The sequence below is a fragment of the Canis lupus genome, chromosome 7, assembly GCF_003254725.2.
Source record: "Canis lupus dingo isolate Sandy chromosome 7, ASM325472v2, whole genome shotgun sequence".
In the NCBI taxonomy this organism is placed as follows: domain Eukaryota; kingdom Metazoa; phylum Chordata; class Mammalia; order Carnivora; family Canidae; genus Canis; species Canis lupus.
In genome coordinates, this window is record NC_064249.1 from 37,002,469 (window position 1) to 37,018,082 (window position 15,614).

General features: G+C 39.3%; 1 protein-coding gene and 1 long non-coding RNA gene across 5 annotated transcripts in view; one reads left to right on the plus strand and one right to left on the minus strand.

The window, feature by feature from the left end:
* Positions 1 to 15,614, plus strand: part of CNST (consortin, connexin sorting protein) — a 122,574-nt gene that overhangs the window by 45,054 nt on the left and 61,906 nt on the right. For 2 of the 4 annotated variants that reach the window (XM_035718504.2, XM_035718503.2), the window contains 2 exons: positions 5,238 to 5,663; positions 12,054 to 12,092. In XM_035718504.2, coding sequence (XP_035574397.2) covers positions 5,288 to 5,663; positions 12,054 to 12,092 — 415 coding nt within the window. In that variant the 5' untranslated portion in view covers positions 5,238 to 5,287. The remainder of the gene's footprint in view (positions 1 to 5,237; positions 5,664 to 12,053; positions 12,093 to 15,614) is intronic. The other 2 variants (XM_035718505.2, XM_035718506.2) reach the window with 1 other exon arrangement.
* On the minus strand, positions 1,884 to 12,536 carry LOC112648785 (uncharacterized). Its single transcript, XR_007411989.1, has 3 exons — positions 12,302 to 12,536; positions 8,239 to 8,391; positions 1,884 to 2,788 (listed from the first exon to the last, which is right to left on the minus strand). It is a non-coding gene; the product is annotated as an uncharacterized LOC112648785 (long non-coding RNA).

Consider the following 15,614-nt stretch of genomic DNA (forward strand, 5'->3'; position numbering starts at 1 on the left):
GACAAGTGATGCTTAATCTCAGCAGATATCCATTAAGATGTATCAAAAGATGAATTCAAATTATACCTGGGATGGAGAATATTTCTGACAAAATACAGATTTCTTTTTTGTTAGTCTGTGGCTCTAAATTATTGGTTTATTTAAGGCTTCTTTCACAAAGCTTTGTGGTTTTTCAGGTTTTGTCTAAGCCTGACTTGGATATGTTTGCTTGAAATTCTCAGCTGTACAGAGTCAACTTGTCAAGTAGCTTTTGCACAGCATACATATTTGGAATGTGGTTTTCACATGAGAGGGTGGGAACTTGAACAGCACTCACTACCATGCTTTTAAAAGGCAAAATATGCCAGTCAGTGCCGTGTAGTCATTGTAGCTCTTAAGTACAAGGCCCAGGGCTAGATATTGTGAAGAATAAAAACTCTCTGTGGCTGAGTTATGGGTATTCAAGTGGTTTCAAGCTAATCGGACATATCTGCAAAAATACGCAGTGCAGAGCAGTCTTTGTGAGGACTGTGTGTGTGTGTGTGTGTGTGTGTGTGGTTCAGAGTGCTAACAAGCAGTACATTATGCCATAGGTCGCTGGAATGGAGACCTCAGGGAGGTACAGTGGAATGGCTTCTGAGCCAGGCCTTGAATAATAGCTATGTATCCAGTCAGAATAATTACAGGACATTGACACCTTGGAAAGACTTAGAGTTGGAGGAAGAGTTAATATTGGAAAGTAGTTTACAAAGTTACCTTTTGAGAATTAAATCATGTCATCACAAAATAGTAAGAGGCAAAACGTCTTGAGGCCAAAAGGATTCTCAACAGAAAAAAGGTGAGCCATATAGGAAATGGTATTTTGTGTGCAGATCTAGCAATTGCTGGGAAAGGAAAGAAGTACTTCCAGGAACTTGAACTTCTTGGTCATTAGAGATGTGTCCTCTGCTGTAGTGGAGTTTCTTCATCAAGGTATACCACAGCTGGAGTGAAATACTCCTTTCAGTGACTTTCTCCCCAATGTCTACAGAGCGCACAGTGATCAAAAATATGGCCTCAGAATCATAGGTGCTCCATATTCGTTTTAGAAATGGAAGTAAGTTAGTTTAGAAACTTATTAGCTGAATGATGTGGTGAAATATGAAACCTGGTTTCTCTGTTAGTATAAATGGGATTAGGGCAGCCCGGGTGGCCCAGCGGTTTAGCGCCACTTTTGGGCCAGCGCGTGATCCTGGGGACCCCGGATCGAGTCCCACGTCGGGCTCCCTGCATGGAGCCTGTTCTCCCTCTGCCTGTGTCTCTGCCTCTCTCTCTGCCTCTGTCTCTCATGAATAAATAAATAAAATCTTAAAAAAAAAAAATACAGCGTGATTAGGGGCACGTGGGCGGCTGAATCAGTTAAGCGTCTGCCTTCAGCTCAGGCCATGATCAGGCCTGGATTGAGTCCCAGGTCCATCTTCCTGTTAAGTGAGGAGTCTGCTTCTTCATCTCCCTCTCCCCATCCCCCACCACTCATGCACTCTGTCTCTGTCTCTCAAATAAATGAATAAAATCTTTTAAAAAAAGAATGTAAAGGAATTATTTAGAAGATAGCCAAGGCTGCTCCTAGTTTTAAGGACTGACATTTTTCCTGCACAGACATGAATTTCTTTTCACTGTTGCGATTAAGTATACATATCATATGCCATTTTAACGGATTTTCAGTATATGATGCAGTGGCACTAGTAATACCATCGCTGTTTTGTAACCATCACTGCTGCGTTTCCAAACCTTTTCCATCACCCCAGGCAAAAATTGCAACCATTATGCAGGAACTCCCTTTTCTCCCCTGCCCTCCATCTCTGTTGTCTGTTTTCTGTCTCCATGAATTTGTCTGCCATAGAAATTTCATGCAAGTGGAATCATACTGTTTTCATCCCTTTGTGTCAGACTAATTTCACTTGTATAATGTTGTCAAGGTTTTTCCATATTTTTACATGTATCAGAACTTCCTTCTTATGGCTAGATAATATTTCCTTGCGTGAACGGACCCCATTTTGTTTATCTACTCATCTGTGAGTGATCATTTGGGTCATTTTCACTGTATTAGCTACATGCACTTTATTTACTTGTTTGTTGATTTATTGAAGTATAGTTGACATAAAATGTTACATTAGTTTCAGATGTTACAACATAATGATTTACACTAAGAATGTTATTACTGTGCTACCATGGTATTGTTATCATCTGTCACAACAAGATTATTACAATATTATCCACTATATTCCCTATGCTGCACCCTTCATCCCTGTCACTTACTTATAACCGGAAGTTTGCACTTCTTAATCACCTGCACCATTTTCGCCCCTACCCCAAGCCCTTAATTCTGGCCACCAACAATTTGTCCTCTATATTTATCATTCTGTTTCTGCTTTTTGTTGTTGGTTGGTTGGTTGGTTTGGTTTCTAGCCTCCACATATAAGTCAAATCATATCATATTGGTTTTTTTCTATCTGACTCCTTTTACTTAGCAGTATGCCCTCTAGGTCCATCTATGTTGTCATAAATGGCAAGATTTCATTCTTTTTTTGTGGCTGAGTATTATTATGTTGTGTATATATACCACACAGTCTTTATCCATCTGTTGATCAATGTTGCTTAGATTGCTTCCACAGTTGTTAACAGTGCTGTGATAGAGTGCCTGGGTGGCTCAGTGGTTGAGCATCTGCCTTCGGCTCAGGTCATGATCCCTGGGGTCCTCGGATCGAGTCCTGCATCAGGCTCCCTGCAGGTTGTGTCTCTGCCTCTGTCTCTCATGAATAAATAAAACCTTTAAAAAAACAAAAAACAATGCTATGATAAACATAGGGGTGTATATATTTTTTCAAATTAGTGTTTTGGTTTTCTTTGGGTAAATACCCAGCAGTGGAATTACTGGATCATCTGATATTTCTATCTCTAATTTTTTGAGGAACCTCCATACTGTTTTCCAGAGTAGCTACACCAGTTTGCATTCCCACTAATAGTGCACAAGTGTTCCCATTTCTCCACATTCTTGTCAACTCTTATTATTTCTTATCTTTCTGATCCTAACCTTTCAGACTGGTGTGAGGTGATATCTCATTGTGGTTTGGATTTGCATTTCTCTGATGATGAGTGATGTTGAGCATCCTTTCATGTTTTGTTGGCCATCTGTGTGTTTTGTTTTTCATTTGTTTGCATTTTCATTGCTGTTGTTTTTGGAAGAATGTCTATTCAGGTACTCTGCCCATTTTAAATCAGATTATTTGGCTTTTTGGTATGGTGTAAGTTCTTTCTATATTTTGTATACTAACCCCTTATAAGATACAACATTTGCAGATATCCTCTCCTGTTCAGTAGGTTGCCATGTCACTTTGTTGGTTTCCTTCATTTGCAAAGGCTTTTTATTTTGATGTAGTCCCAATAGTTTATTTTGCTTTTGTTTTCCTTGTTTGTGATGATATATCTAGGAAGATGATGCTAAGGCTGATATCTAAGAGTATACTGGCTGTGTTTTCTTCTAGTACTTTTATGCTTTCAAGTTTCATATATAGGTCTTTTTAATCCATTCAGAGTTTATTTTTGTGTATATTTGGTGTGAGAGAGTGGTGCGGTTTTCATTCTTTAACATATGACTGTTCAGTTTTCCCCACAAGAGATTGCCTTTTCTCCATTGTAGATACTTGCCTCCTTTGTCATAGATCAATTGACCATATCACTTTGGGTTTATTTCTGGGCTCTCTATGGTGTTCTATTGATCTTTGTCTGTTTTAGCTGCATACATTTTAAAAGTTATGCGGGCTTGGGTTCAGAGCATGATAGTGATCTCAAAGACACTTGATTAAAATAGTAACTATTTTTAAATTAAAAAGTATACTCTAGGATTTATTTTAGGGCAATGATATAAGGAAAATGATACCAAACAAATTTAGATATTTTTATGTTTGCCAACCAGTACTTTTATGTCTGAATCAAATGAAATATTCCAGTTGCAAAATATGTTGAAAACATATGATGCAGTCAGTGCGGGGCTAATGTTTTATTTTGTGCTTTGTTTTCATGTTTTAAAAGAATTGTACTTTATAGATGTGTTTCTAAACACCAAATAAGAATTTATATTAATTTGAAGAATTTTGAAAGTCACTAACATTTTTCTCAGATTACTGGAATGTTTGATTCAAACGCAGAATAATGATTGACAAGCAAAGAATTCCAAAATCTTGCTGACATTATTTTCCTTAAAATGTAATATATTTTTAGATGATAAGAGGGGATAAACATGTCTGATAAAAGATTTGGAATCTATTTTCTATGTCTTTACAATGTTAGAAGGATCCTTGGAGCAGATTTAGATTTTCCAAGTCTAAACTAGCCTAGAGTTAATCATAGCCCTCTTTTTTCTTTTCTTTTTTTTTTTTTTTTAATTATATAAAAGGAATTTGCCGACAATTCTAAGGTACTTTCCAGGGCTTATTTTTAGTAAGCAAATGACATATAGAGAATAGAGTATAATATATAGAGTATAATAGAGTATAAATATATACTACCTGAATTTTTTTCTACATACCTTTTTTTATTTACTTTTTCAATATCTTTATTTTTTTTTTTTTTTTTTTTTTTTTTTTTTTTTTTTTTATTTATGATAGTCACAGAGAGAGAGAGAGCGAGGCAGAGACACAGGCAGAGGGAGAAGCAGGCTCCATGCACCGGGAGCCTGATGTGGGATTCGATCCCGGGTCTCCAGGATCGTGCCCTGGGCCAAAGGCAGGCGCCAAACCGCTGCGCCACCCAGGGATCCCACTTTTTCAATATCTTTAAATGTGTTTGTTTCCAAATATTGCTGCTGTTCAGGCAGACAAAGGACTTATTCAATGTACATTTGTCTGGGAAGTGTCTAGCAATAACATGAGGGATTGATTTTAGCAGATAACCTCATTGAACCATTAATTTATTTCATTAAGGCAATGGTCCCAACATCATGCACAGTAAAATACCTTAGAGAACTTAAAAAAACATATCAGTAGCAGGGCTCCATGCTGGACAAACTCTTCAGGTAATAAACATGCAGCCAGGGGTGAGAACCGCTGTAGTAAAGCAAGAACCAGGTAAGGTTGGGTGGGGTTGTGAGTGGGGAAGAAGTAGAAATGAACCTTGGTCTTTTCTGTCCTTTCCCTACTTAGAGTAAAACAGCTCAAGAGGAAATTCAAAGATCTGAGAATCCAGAGTTGAAGCAGCTTTTTTTCTTTTTGTCTTTGTAGATATGGAAAGACTTGATTGAAACTTAAATGGTTCAACAAAAGATGCTCTGATGGATGACAGCGGAACTCCTACAGATAATCTGCAGATAGAGTCACAAGATGGGTGCCATCCCGGTGACGGTGTGGGACGCATAGTGACATGCTTGCCTTCTGCATCAGATGAAAATGAAAATCAGCTGGAGAGGGACGGGCACAAGTGTCTGAGCAGCGGTACCAGCGCCATGGGCAAACCTGATGTGCTTGCCCAGGACAGTATCAACAATAATGAAAACTGCCCACCAAGCTGTGAGGTGGCTGTGTGGGAGAGCTCGGAGGATACTTCCTGTGAAAGCCCCAGGGATGGGCAGGCCCTTGTGGGAAGGGACAGAAAAGTACCTGGAAAAAGAAGCACAAGAACCAAAAAAGGCATGACTAAGATACCACAAGGTATTTTTTTAAAATTATTTTTTATGCTATTCTTCACCTAAAAATAAACTCTTCTCATTCCATATTCCATATACTTGTATCATCCCAAGAGTCCTGCATCTTGCTTTACTTCTCTTAATATACTCTGGAGCTACTTCTGCAGCAGCATGAGTAGATCCAACTGTGTGGCGTTTCATACACGTGACATATTCCACAGTGTTCCATCCCATGGGTGTGCGTAATTTATTTCACTACTTCTTTACGGCAATTCCCAGTAATTTGCTATAATAAATGTACTGAAATTGAAGTTATTTGTACATATTTTATTCATTATTTTTTAAAAGATTTTGTTTATTTATTTAAGAGCATGTGCGAGCATACATGAGCAGGGGGAGGCACAGAGGAAGAGGGAGAAGGTGACTCCCCACTGAGCAGGAGCCCAACATGGAGCTCGATCCCATGTCTCTGAAGTTATGACTTGTGCCAAAGACAGATGCTTAACTGACTTAGCCACCCAGGCACCCCCACACTAAGTATTTAAAATATATGTAGTCTTCTTCCTTTATAAATTAGATCATTTTCTACCAGAATCAGCCCTAGAAATTTCCTTCTGTCATCACTGTGGCTCTTATCTCTCATCTGTGAGTTTTTGTGCTGGTACAGTTCAGGGTTTTTTAAAATTTATTTTGTTTGAGAGAGTGAAAGAGAGCAGTGGAAAGGGCAGAGGGAGAGGGAGAATCTCAAACATACTCTATGCTGAGTATGGAGTCCAACATAGGGCTCGATCTCCCAACATTTTATTTGTTTGTTTGTTTGTTTGTTTATTTTTGAGAGAGTGCAAGGTGCTGGTACAGTTTTAAAATCTTTATAGAATCTTTCCAAGTCACTTAGTTAAGTGAATAATATGCATTAACATATATTAATCTTATATCAATGATATATCAGTGTTGAACAGGACATCTAGCTTTCTTTGTATCACTTTGGTTACAAAGTAATTCAGAGTAATTCTTTTCTCTTTTTTTATCTTTCTTTTGTTTTATGTTTGTTTTTTGGTCTTGGGGTTTTTTTTTGGCAGAGTATTTGTCCTGTGGTATATAGTTTGGCAAAGTTTGGAGCTATGGACTTTTTTTTCCTTAATCACGGGGGACCCTGGGGCAAAGGCAGCCTGTGGTTATTTGCCATCAGAAACACGTGGAACTAGAGAGTTCTGGCACATCTGAGGCTGAGGCCGGGACTCTAGTGTAGCATGGCCTCACCTCAGCCACGTCTTTGCAGAAGGTTCCAGAGAACCAAGGACAGTGTCTCCTCATCTTCTGCTGCTTAGAAATATAGTCCATTTATCCATATCCTGTTTCTTGTTTTTTTTAATTTGGAGTAAAAGATGAAACTTTCCAGTTTCTACACCTTGATCCTTATTTATTCAGTAAAGTGATTTGATAACTTTTTAATGTAGCTCCTTAGTTAGGCTTTCCACTTTTCACTGATCCCTTCATTTTTGCTTTTCTTTAGTATGCTTAAAGAAAATTAAAATAATTTTTGAAAAGACATATAGAAAGCCTTTTCTTAAAAGACCTAAAATAAGCAGATGATGTATGTAGTGCTATTTGTATATAAATTGATTTATCCAATAACTATAATTCAAGAGCAATTTGACTATGCCTCTCTAATGTGTTTTTAAGAACTGGGACCTAGTTGCATATGTATATGGGTCAATCGTAGCTTCAAGATTATGGCTCCTTATATTCCTTCTTTCCATGACCTTATTCCATTTGCCGTAGGTGTGATTATATTATTTAAAGTTATGTTATTTATTAGCCATTGAGCAGATATGCATTTTGAAATATATGATTTATAAAACTTAGGAATAGTCTTTATACAGATTAGCTGTAAAATTATTTTATATATCTTAAATAAAATTAGTTTAAAACTGTAAGAAAATTAGGAGTTGCAAAACCTACATTCAATTACCTCTGGTTCTAGGTCATTTGGTGAGACTTAACCATTTTGTACTTTTGTTTTCTCAAATGTATAATGATGATGTTCATCTGTATATATCTATAAAATTCCTTTCCAAGCTATGAATTCCTTAGATTCCTTTTTTTTTTTTTTTTTAGGATTTTTATTTATTTAGTCATGAGAGACATGGAGAGAAGGCAGAGACATAAGCAGAGGGAGTAGCAGGCTTCTTGCAGGGAGCCCAATGTGGGACTCAATCCTGGAACTCTGGGATCACGCCCTGAGCCAAAGGCAGACGCTCAACTGCTGAGCCACCCAGGCATCCCAATTCCTTAGATTCCTGATCAGAGATGGTTTGGTCCAACCTTGATTAAAATTTGGTGATTCACTTCTGTATCCATATAGGGGTTTTTTTATATGTAAGGGGTACATTTTTATTTGTACATTAAGTTTTGTTGTTAAAAGAAGATAAGTTTGGGTGGGCAGAAGAATTTTAAGCTGAGTGGAAAGATTTCCAGGAGAGCAGAATTACTTCTCTCTAGACCTGGAAGGCACCTGGCATGGGAAGCTTTAGGATGGCCTAGGGGCTCTTCTCACTCTATCCTGAGAAATTGCAGAAGCCTGTCCTCTTAATACTTACCCTATCACCAGGTACAAGTGATCATATCTCCCTCAGATCTCTCTGGTTAGTCTGTTTCTCTTCATCTCCACTGCCACCATTCAGCGCCATCATCTTCAGCTGGAGTAAAGCTGCCTAAAGATGTCTCCATCTTGTCACTCCCAAATCCATTTCCTGTGTCAGAGCAAACAATGCAGAGTGTCCATACATAGGTGTCTAGCCATGGGTATGATAGGTCTTCCATTATTGTGAAATTCTAAGATCCTAAGTAAATAAAATTTCAAAATTTTGCAAATGAGTACTTTTCTAATAATAGCTTTTCAAATGTGAAATGATATATAAAACATGATATTCAATTCCAGACCAGAAATAAGTTTGTTATAGATAGGTGTTCTTTCAACAATTAAAAAAAAAAAAAAAAAAAAAACATGTTAAGATGAATATATTTACTCTTATGCTTCTATACCTAGTTTAATTTATAATAATTTTTCATGTATCTGAAAGCTAGTACTGGAAAAATAGTTGAGCAATAATATTAGGAGATGTCATTTACAGGTTTTTCCGAAGGCAGCACTCTGTTAATCTGCTAAAACCGTGAACTCAGCCTCACAGAAGTCCAGTTGCCATTATATTATGAGATTTTCTTTCCTTAAAATAGTTGAATCCCTTTAATATAGTCAACTAAGCAGGGTTTCAAGCTCCATTACAGCAAATTTTCACTATAGTTGAATCTGGCGTGGCTCTAAGTAAATACCTTAAAGACAAATGAAAATTAGTCTATAAATTTTTAACAGCTTGGGGCACCTAGGTGGCTTAGTGGGCTAACTGTCCAATTCTTGATTTCAGCTTAGATTGTGATGTCAGGGTCTTAAAATCAAGCCCCCAACCCCGTTGGGCTCCCTGCTGGGTGTGAAGCGTGTTTGAGATTTCCCTCTCCCTCTGCCCTCCTCCCCCATTTTTAAAACAGCTTTATTGAGGTATTCACATACCATACACTTCAGTTACTTAATATGTACAATTCATTGATTTTTCGTATATTAACCAAAGCTGTACAACCATTACCACCTTTGATTTTAGAACATTTTCATCATCACACAAAGAAACCCAAAATCCATTAGTGGGCACTCCCCATTTTCCACTGAGCCATCCCAGCCCTAGGCAACCACTAATCTACTTTCTTTCATTATAGATTTATCTCCTCAGGACATAAATGTAAATGGGATCGAACAACGGGTCTTTTACGACTGGCTTCTTTCACTTAGCATAATGTTTTCAAGATCCATCCATATTGTACCCCCACATATCAGTACTTTTTTCCTTTTTTTTAAACATTTATTTGTTTGTTTGAGAGAGTGTGCACGCACAGCAGGGGGAGGGGCAGAGGAAGAGGGAGAAGCAGGCTCCCCACTGAGCCGAGCTCGACATATGGGGCTTAATCCCAGGACCCTGAGATCATGACTTGAGCCCAAGGCAGTAACCGACTGCCTCACTTTATTCCTTTTTATTGTCAATTAATATTCCATTGCAATGGATATACCACATTTTCATTTATCTATTTGCTGATGGGCATTTAGACTGTCTACTTTTTGGCTATGCTGAATAATGCTCCAAAGAACATTACCATACACCATACAAGTTTTTTATGTGGACATATGTTTTCTTTTCTTTCTTTCTTTCTTTTTTTTTTTTTTTTTTTTTTGATTATGCCTAGGAGTAGAATTCCTGCATCATAAATAAACACTTTGTTTAACTGTTCTAGGACCTGCTGAACTATCTTCCTGAACTATCTTCCACTGTGGCTACACCATTTACATTCTCACCAGCAACATATGAGGGTTATAATTTTTCCATATCCTCTCCAACACTTGTTAATATCTGATCCTTTGATTTTTTGCTACAGTCTCTTTTTTTTTAATTTTATTTATTTATTCATGAGAGGCACATAGAGAGAGGCAGAGACATAGGCAGAGGGAGAAGCAGGCTCCCTGCGGAGAACCCGATGTGGGACTCCATCCCAGAACTCTGGGATCATGTCCTGAGCCGAAGGCAGATGCTCAACCACTGAGCCACCCAAGAGTTCCTCTACAGTCTTCTTTTTCAGATGTAACTCACATGCCGTAAAATTCATCTTCATAAAGTATACAGCTTCCTGGTTTTAATATATTCACATAGTTATACAACCATCACTAGTATGTAATTCTAGAATATTTTATCCTCCTCAAAAGAAATCCTGTACCCATTAGAAGTCACTCCCCATTTCTCTATCCCCCCCTCACCCTCTGGCAACCATTAACCCATAAATTTTGTGTGGTTATAAAAGACAAGTTCAGATTAAGCTCTGATGCTTGCCATCAAACATACTTTATTTACTCAGTCACCTTAGTATCTAAGCATTTAACCAAACATTTCAGCAAATGGCAGGAAGCCAGAGATAGGCAGCAAATAGAAATTGAGAAAGGAAGAACTTCCAGATTGACTTGCAGCGCTCACTGGTCAATGCCCTGGCTTGTTCCCCTGACGGCCTCAAGCTGGAGGTGGGGAGAGGGTGGGTGACAGAAGGGCATGAAAGCTGGACGAAAACAAATCTTGGGAATGCATCTGTGGCTGGAGTCAGGTTTACAGAGTGAAAAGAGTAAAGACTTTGGCCCTGCCTGTTCCTACCTCTGTGACCTTTGAAAAGTAACTCCTTTCCCTGAGCCTGTTGCCTTATCTGTAGGTGGGCTGATCCTACCATTTCTACAAGACTGTCCTTAGAATGAGTGATCCTGTATGCAGAGCACTTTATCAAGTAGCCAGCCAAAGTTAAGTGCTTCTAGATAGTACTTGTCTTGTTGTGTGTCACAGGATGATTTCTGAGTGCCTCAACCCAGAGCAACATTCAACAAAATTAAGAAATTGGTTTAATTTTTACTCTAACACCATCTTACCTCTTTTGTCGGTATCTTTCTTATCTCCTGAGATCTTTTTAATACTCTCTTTTCAGGTTTACCTGTCCCTGCCTTGCTCCCCTAAGGTGTATTCCAAAAATTGTAATTCCAGGGCCACCCTGGCTTAATTTTAGGTATCACATGCCTGCTGGCAAGTTAACTGCTATCTAAAGTAATAACTGGTAATGCTGTAAAAGTAACTGGTAGTGCAAATGCGAAATTTATTTTTGTTTTGTTTTGTTTTCCAAATTTAAATTTCACATATCTGACTTCAGCCATTGGCAGACCTTTATAGTTGGCCCCTATATGCCTCTGGGCATATGGGGATGCCAAATGCCTAGTGGAGTCCGTTGAGTAATGTATATGTTATAGTTTTGGCCAGGATTGATGGGATTGATGTGGACTTTGGTGAACAAGACTATGGATACTTACCTAAGAGCATTCGAATTAAAAAGTGTATAGGTGGCAGCCCAGGTGGCTCAGCAGTTTAGCCCCTGCCTTCAGCCCAGGGCCTGACCCTGGAGACCTGGGATTGAGTCCCAGGTCAGGCTCCCTGCATGGAGCCTGCTTCTCCCTCTGCCTGTATCTCTGCCTCTCTCTCTCTCTCTCTCTGTATCTCTCATGAATAAATAAATAAAATCTTAAAAAAAAAAAAGTGTAAAGGCCTGGTAAAACTTGTCTAAGAATGATAGACTCTGGTATTGATATTTTGGGGTTATAACCCATTCTGTTCATTAGGTAGGTAAATGAACAATTTAACTCGCTTGCAGACTATACACTAAACTTTCAAGATTCTTCAGGATTCTGAGGTCCTGGTTTACCTTATCTTTGCTTCAGCTCTTTTAAATTAAAATTTCTTTAGAAAGTGACCTGCAGAAACAGTATCCTCTCTTTTTACTCTTCCCTCAGGGATTGATCAAAGAAGACAGATCCTATCTCCTCTGAAAGGTAACTGTTTCCTAGGTAACAATAGAATAAAAGACTTTTGATTTACTTAGATCCAAATAATTGTACAATCAGAAGGGACTTTAAGGTTCCTAGCCAAAATTCTCTTTATTTAAAAAAAGCCCCAATATTAAAAGTACATTTAGGTTTCTATTGCTGCCATAACAAATTACCACAACCTTGGTGGCTCAAAACCAACACATATTCATTACCATCCAGTCCTGTGGGTCAGGAATCTGACAGGGGTCTCAAGGTGTCAGCAGGGCTGGATTCTTTTCCCGACGCTGTAGGGGCAATTGAGCTTCCTTGCCTTTCCGGCTCTTAGGTACTGCATTTCTCAGCTTGTGGCTGCCCTTCCACAGTTTCATAGCCAACATGCAACTCCCTCCACGTGTAAAGGCCCACCCAGATAATTTAGGATAATCTGCTTTTTTTTAAGGTCAACTAATCAACCAACAACCTTAATCCCATCTGCAGCCTAATTCCCCTTTGTGACATAATGTGACATATTTATGGGGATTAGAACATGAATATCTGTGGGGGCCATTAGTCTTCCACCACAAAAATATTTTAAGATAGACTAAATGATAACTTTATATAAGAGAAGAATTCTTCCCCTTATAATTTTTTTTACATTATTCTATATAACCATACAGAGTTACTTAGTCAACAGACATTTATTGAGCATTGTTGTGTATGCAAGGCACTATAACATTGTTGGTGAACCTGCCATTAAGTTTTGTGTGTTTGAGTATGGGAACCAAGTAACTAACAAGTTCAGTCTAGCCATATAGAGTCATTACTGGTACTAGGAGCTGTGGAAATATTGTCCTTGGTGGGTTATGGAAGGCTTCTAGGAGGAATTGATGAGATTGGACATCTAAGCTGATCTGAGGACAAATAAGTGCTAGCTAAGGAAAGGAAATGGGGATAGAGGGCAAAGGAAAGACCTCAGAAGTAGCAGGCACACTACAGACAAAAGCCCAGAGGATTCTGAGAAGGGAATACCCCATGTTTCAGCAACTCTCAATATTCAGTTTGTCTGGAGCAGAATAGAAGGGAAGAATGAATCTAGGGGAAAAAGTAGAGAGTACAACAGTAGAGAGACTGAAGCTCGAAAGATTAACAGGTCCAGGTTATAAAGAATTATTGTTTTGTAATAACCAGGCTGGGCCTTCCCAGCAGGTCTGAACAGGATTGATGTGATGTGAGTTGCAGTTTTTTAGAAAGATCGCTCAGTCTACAATGTGGAGAATGGGTTAGAATACTAGAAGATTAGGGGTAGTACAACTGGTTAAGGGGCCTTTGCAATAATCTATGCAGGGGATGCTGCTAGTGGTCCTTATGAGGGAGTAGCTGTGGGGCTGGAGAGAAGTAAGTGGGCTCAGAGTTACTAAGGGGGTGGAATTAACTGGTCCAGGTCATATATTAGGTGTAGAAAAGAGTCCACAATTAACCCAGTTGTGTGGTTTAGGGGACAGATGCATGATAATGCTGCTTACAGAGGGTGGGAATATAGAAAGACAGGGAGCAAGTGTGGGAAGAGGAGGGCAGAAGGCAGTGTGGTGATTTGGAGTCAGGTGTTTGGACATCCTTTAGACATCTAAGTGGGCATGTTGAACAGGCAGTTGGTCTAGATCTCAGGACTGTGATCTTGGCTAAAGATGTAGCTTTGGGAAAGCTAGAAAGGATCTTGAAAATGGCCTACTTTAACCTCCTTTTAAAATTTATTTTAAAATTTACTTTCATTTTTCTAAATTTTACTGGTTAATTTATTGATTTTTACTTACTAGATCACCAGTTTATTATGAAAGGATATAACTCAGGAACAGCCAGATGAAAGAAATGCATAGGACAAGGTCTGGGGAAAGGGCGGGGAGCTATCCACTCCCTTTCCAGGTGGACTTCTCTCCCACATCTCAATGTGTTCACCACCCAGAAGGTAGACTACCCTTAATTTTTATAAATATGGAGATTCAGGTTTACTCTATAAAGTGCCTTGTCCATCTCTGCAGGAGATAAGGGGGAAAAATAGGATGTGAACCCATGGCTTCTAGTGAGCCAGATGTGTTTCCTGTGTAGCAGAGTTCTGCTTGTCATGCTAAACAGTGAGTTTCTCTCGATAGGATTAATAATAATGGGGGATCCCTGGGTGGCGCAGCGGTTTGGCGCCTGCCTTTGGCCCGGGCGCGATCCTGGAGACCCGGGATCGAATCCCACGTCGGGCTCCCGGTGCATGGAGCCTGCTGCTCCCTCTGCCTGTGTCTCTGCCTCTCTCTCTCTCTGTGACTATCATAAATACATAAAAATTTTTTAAAAAAGGATTAATAATAATGGCGATGGAAATTCTCCAACTTTCATTAACATTCTACTGTGTAAATATTTTCCAGGCAATAGGAATACAGCAATAACAAGACAGCTGATGCTCTAACCCTCATGGACTCCTCCTGGAGTTCAATGGGAAGGCAAGTGTTAAGTCAAATAATAGAATTATCCCAAGGGTGCATGGTACTTGAAGTCCATGCTGAGAGCAGTGGCTTAGGGCAGGAAGGAACACAAATTCAGTGTGTGGGATGGAGGGAGCAGTTTGGAGGATGATGGGCATGAGCTTCAAGTATAGTCTCCTAAGTATTCTGACCACAAATGAAATAGTGGAAAACTTCCATGAACAGCTCAGGTGAGGGTTTGGGGAAACATGTCACCCTCTTCTGAGGATGATCCTAACTTGGTAGCTAGAATGGTAGAAATGTAACCTGTACCATCCTCTAGTCCTTCCAACAGACTGTGCCATTTCCAGGAGCATTGGGAATGGTGTTTGTTGCCATTGAAAACACAAATATGTGGGAAGGGACAGTAGAATATAATCAAAAAGCAGAAAATTGAAGAATTTTACATAGTTTGGTGTTATCTGTTACTGCATTAACAAATATTCATAAAATTTAGCAGCTTAAAATGACACACATTTATAATTTCATGGTTTCTGTGGGTCAGGAATCTGGGTGTGGCTTAGCTTCTTGTCTCTGGTTTAAGTCTCATGAGATTCCAGTCAACCTATTGGGCAGGCCTGCAGTCATGTCAAGGCTTGGACTGGGCCTGGAGAATGTGCTTCCAAGCTCACTCAGACTGTACATAATCGGCCTCAGTCCCTCCCTGTGTGGCTTACCTCCCAGTACTTTACCTCATGCCTTACACCATGTCAGCTGGCTCTCCCCAACGGTAGCAATGCAAGAGAGAGCACCCCAGTGAGAAGCCACACCTTTTTTTTTTTTAAAGTCTATGCCCAGTGTGGGACCTGAACTCAGCTCCGAGACGAAGAGCCACATGCATGCTCCACTGACTGAACCACCCCCCAAAACACTTTTTTTTAAAGTGTAATTTTAAAAGTGACATTCTGGGGTACCTGGGTGGCTCAGTGGGTTAAGCATCCAACTCTTGGTTTTGGCTCAAGTCATGATCTCAGGGTGGTGAGATCGAGCACTGGTTCTGGCTTCCCATTCAGCACAGAGTCTGCTTGAGTATTCTCTC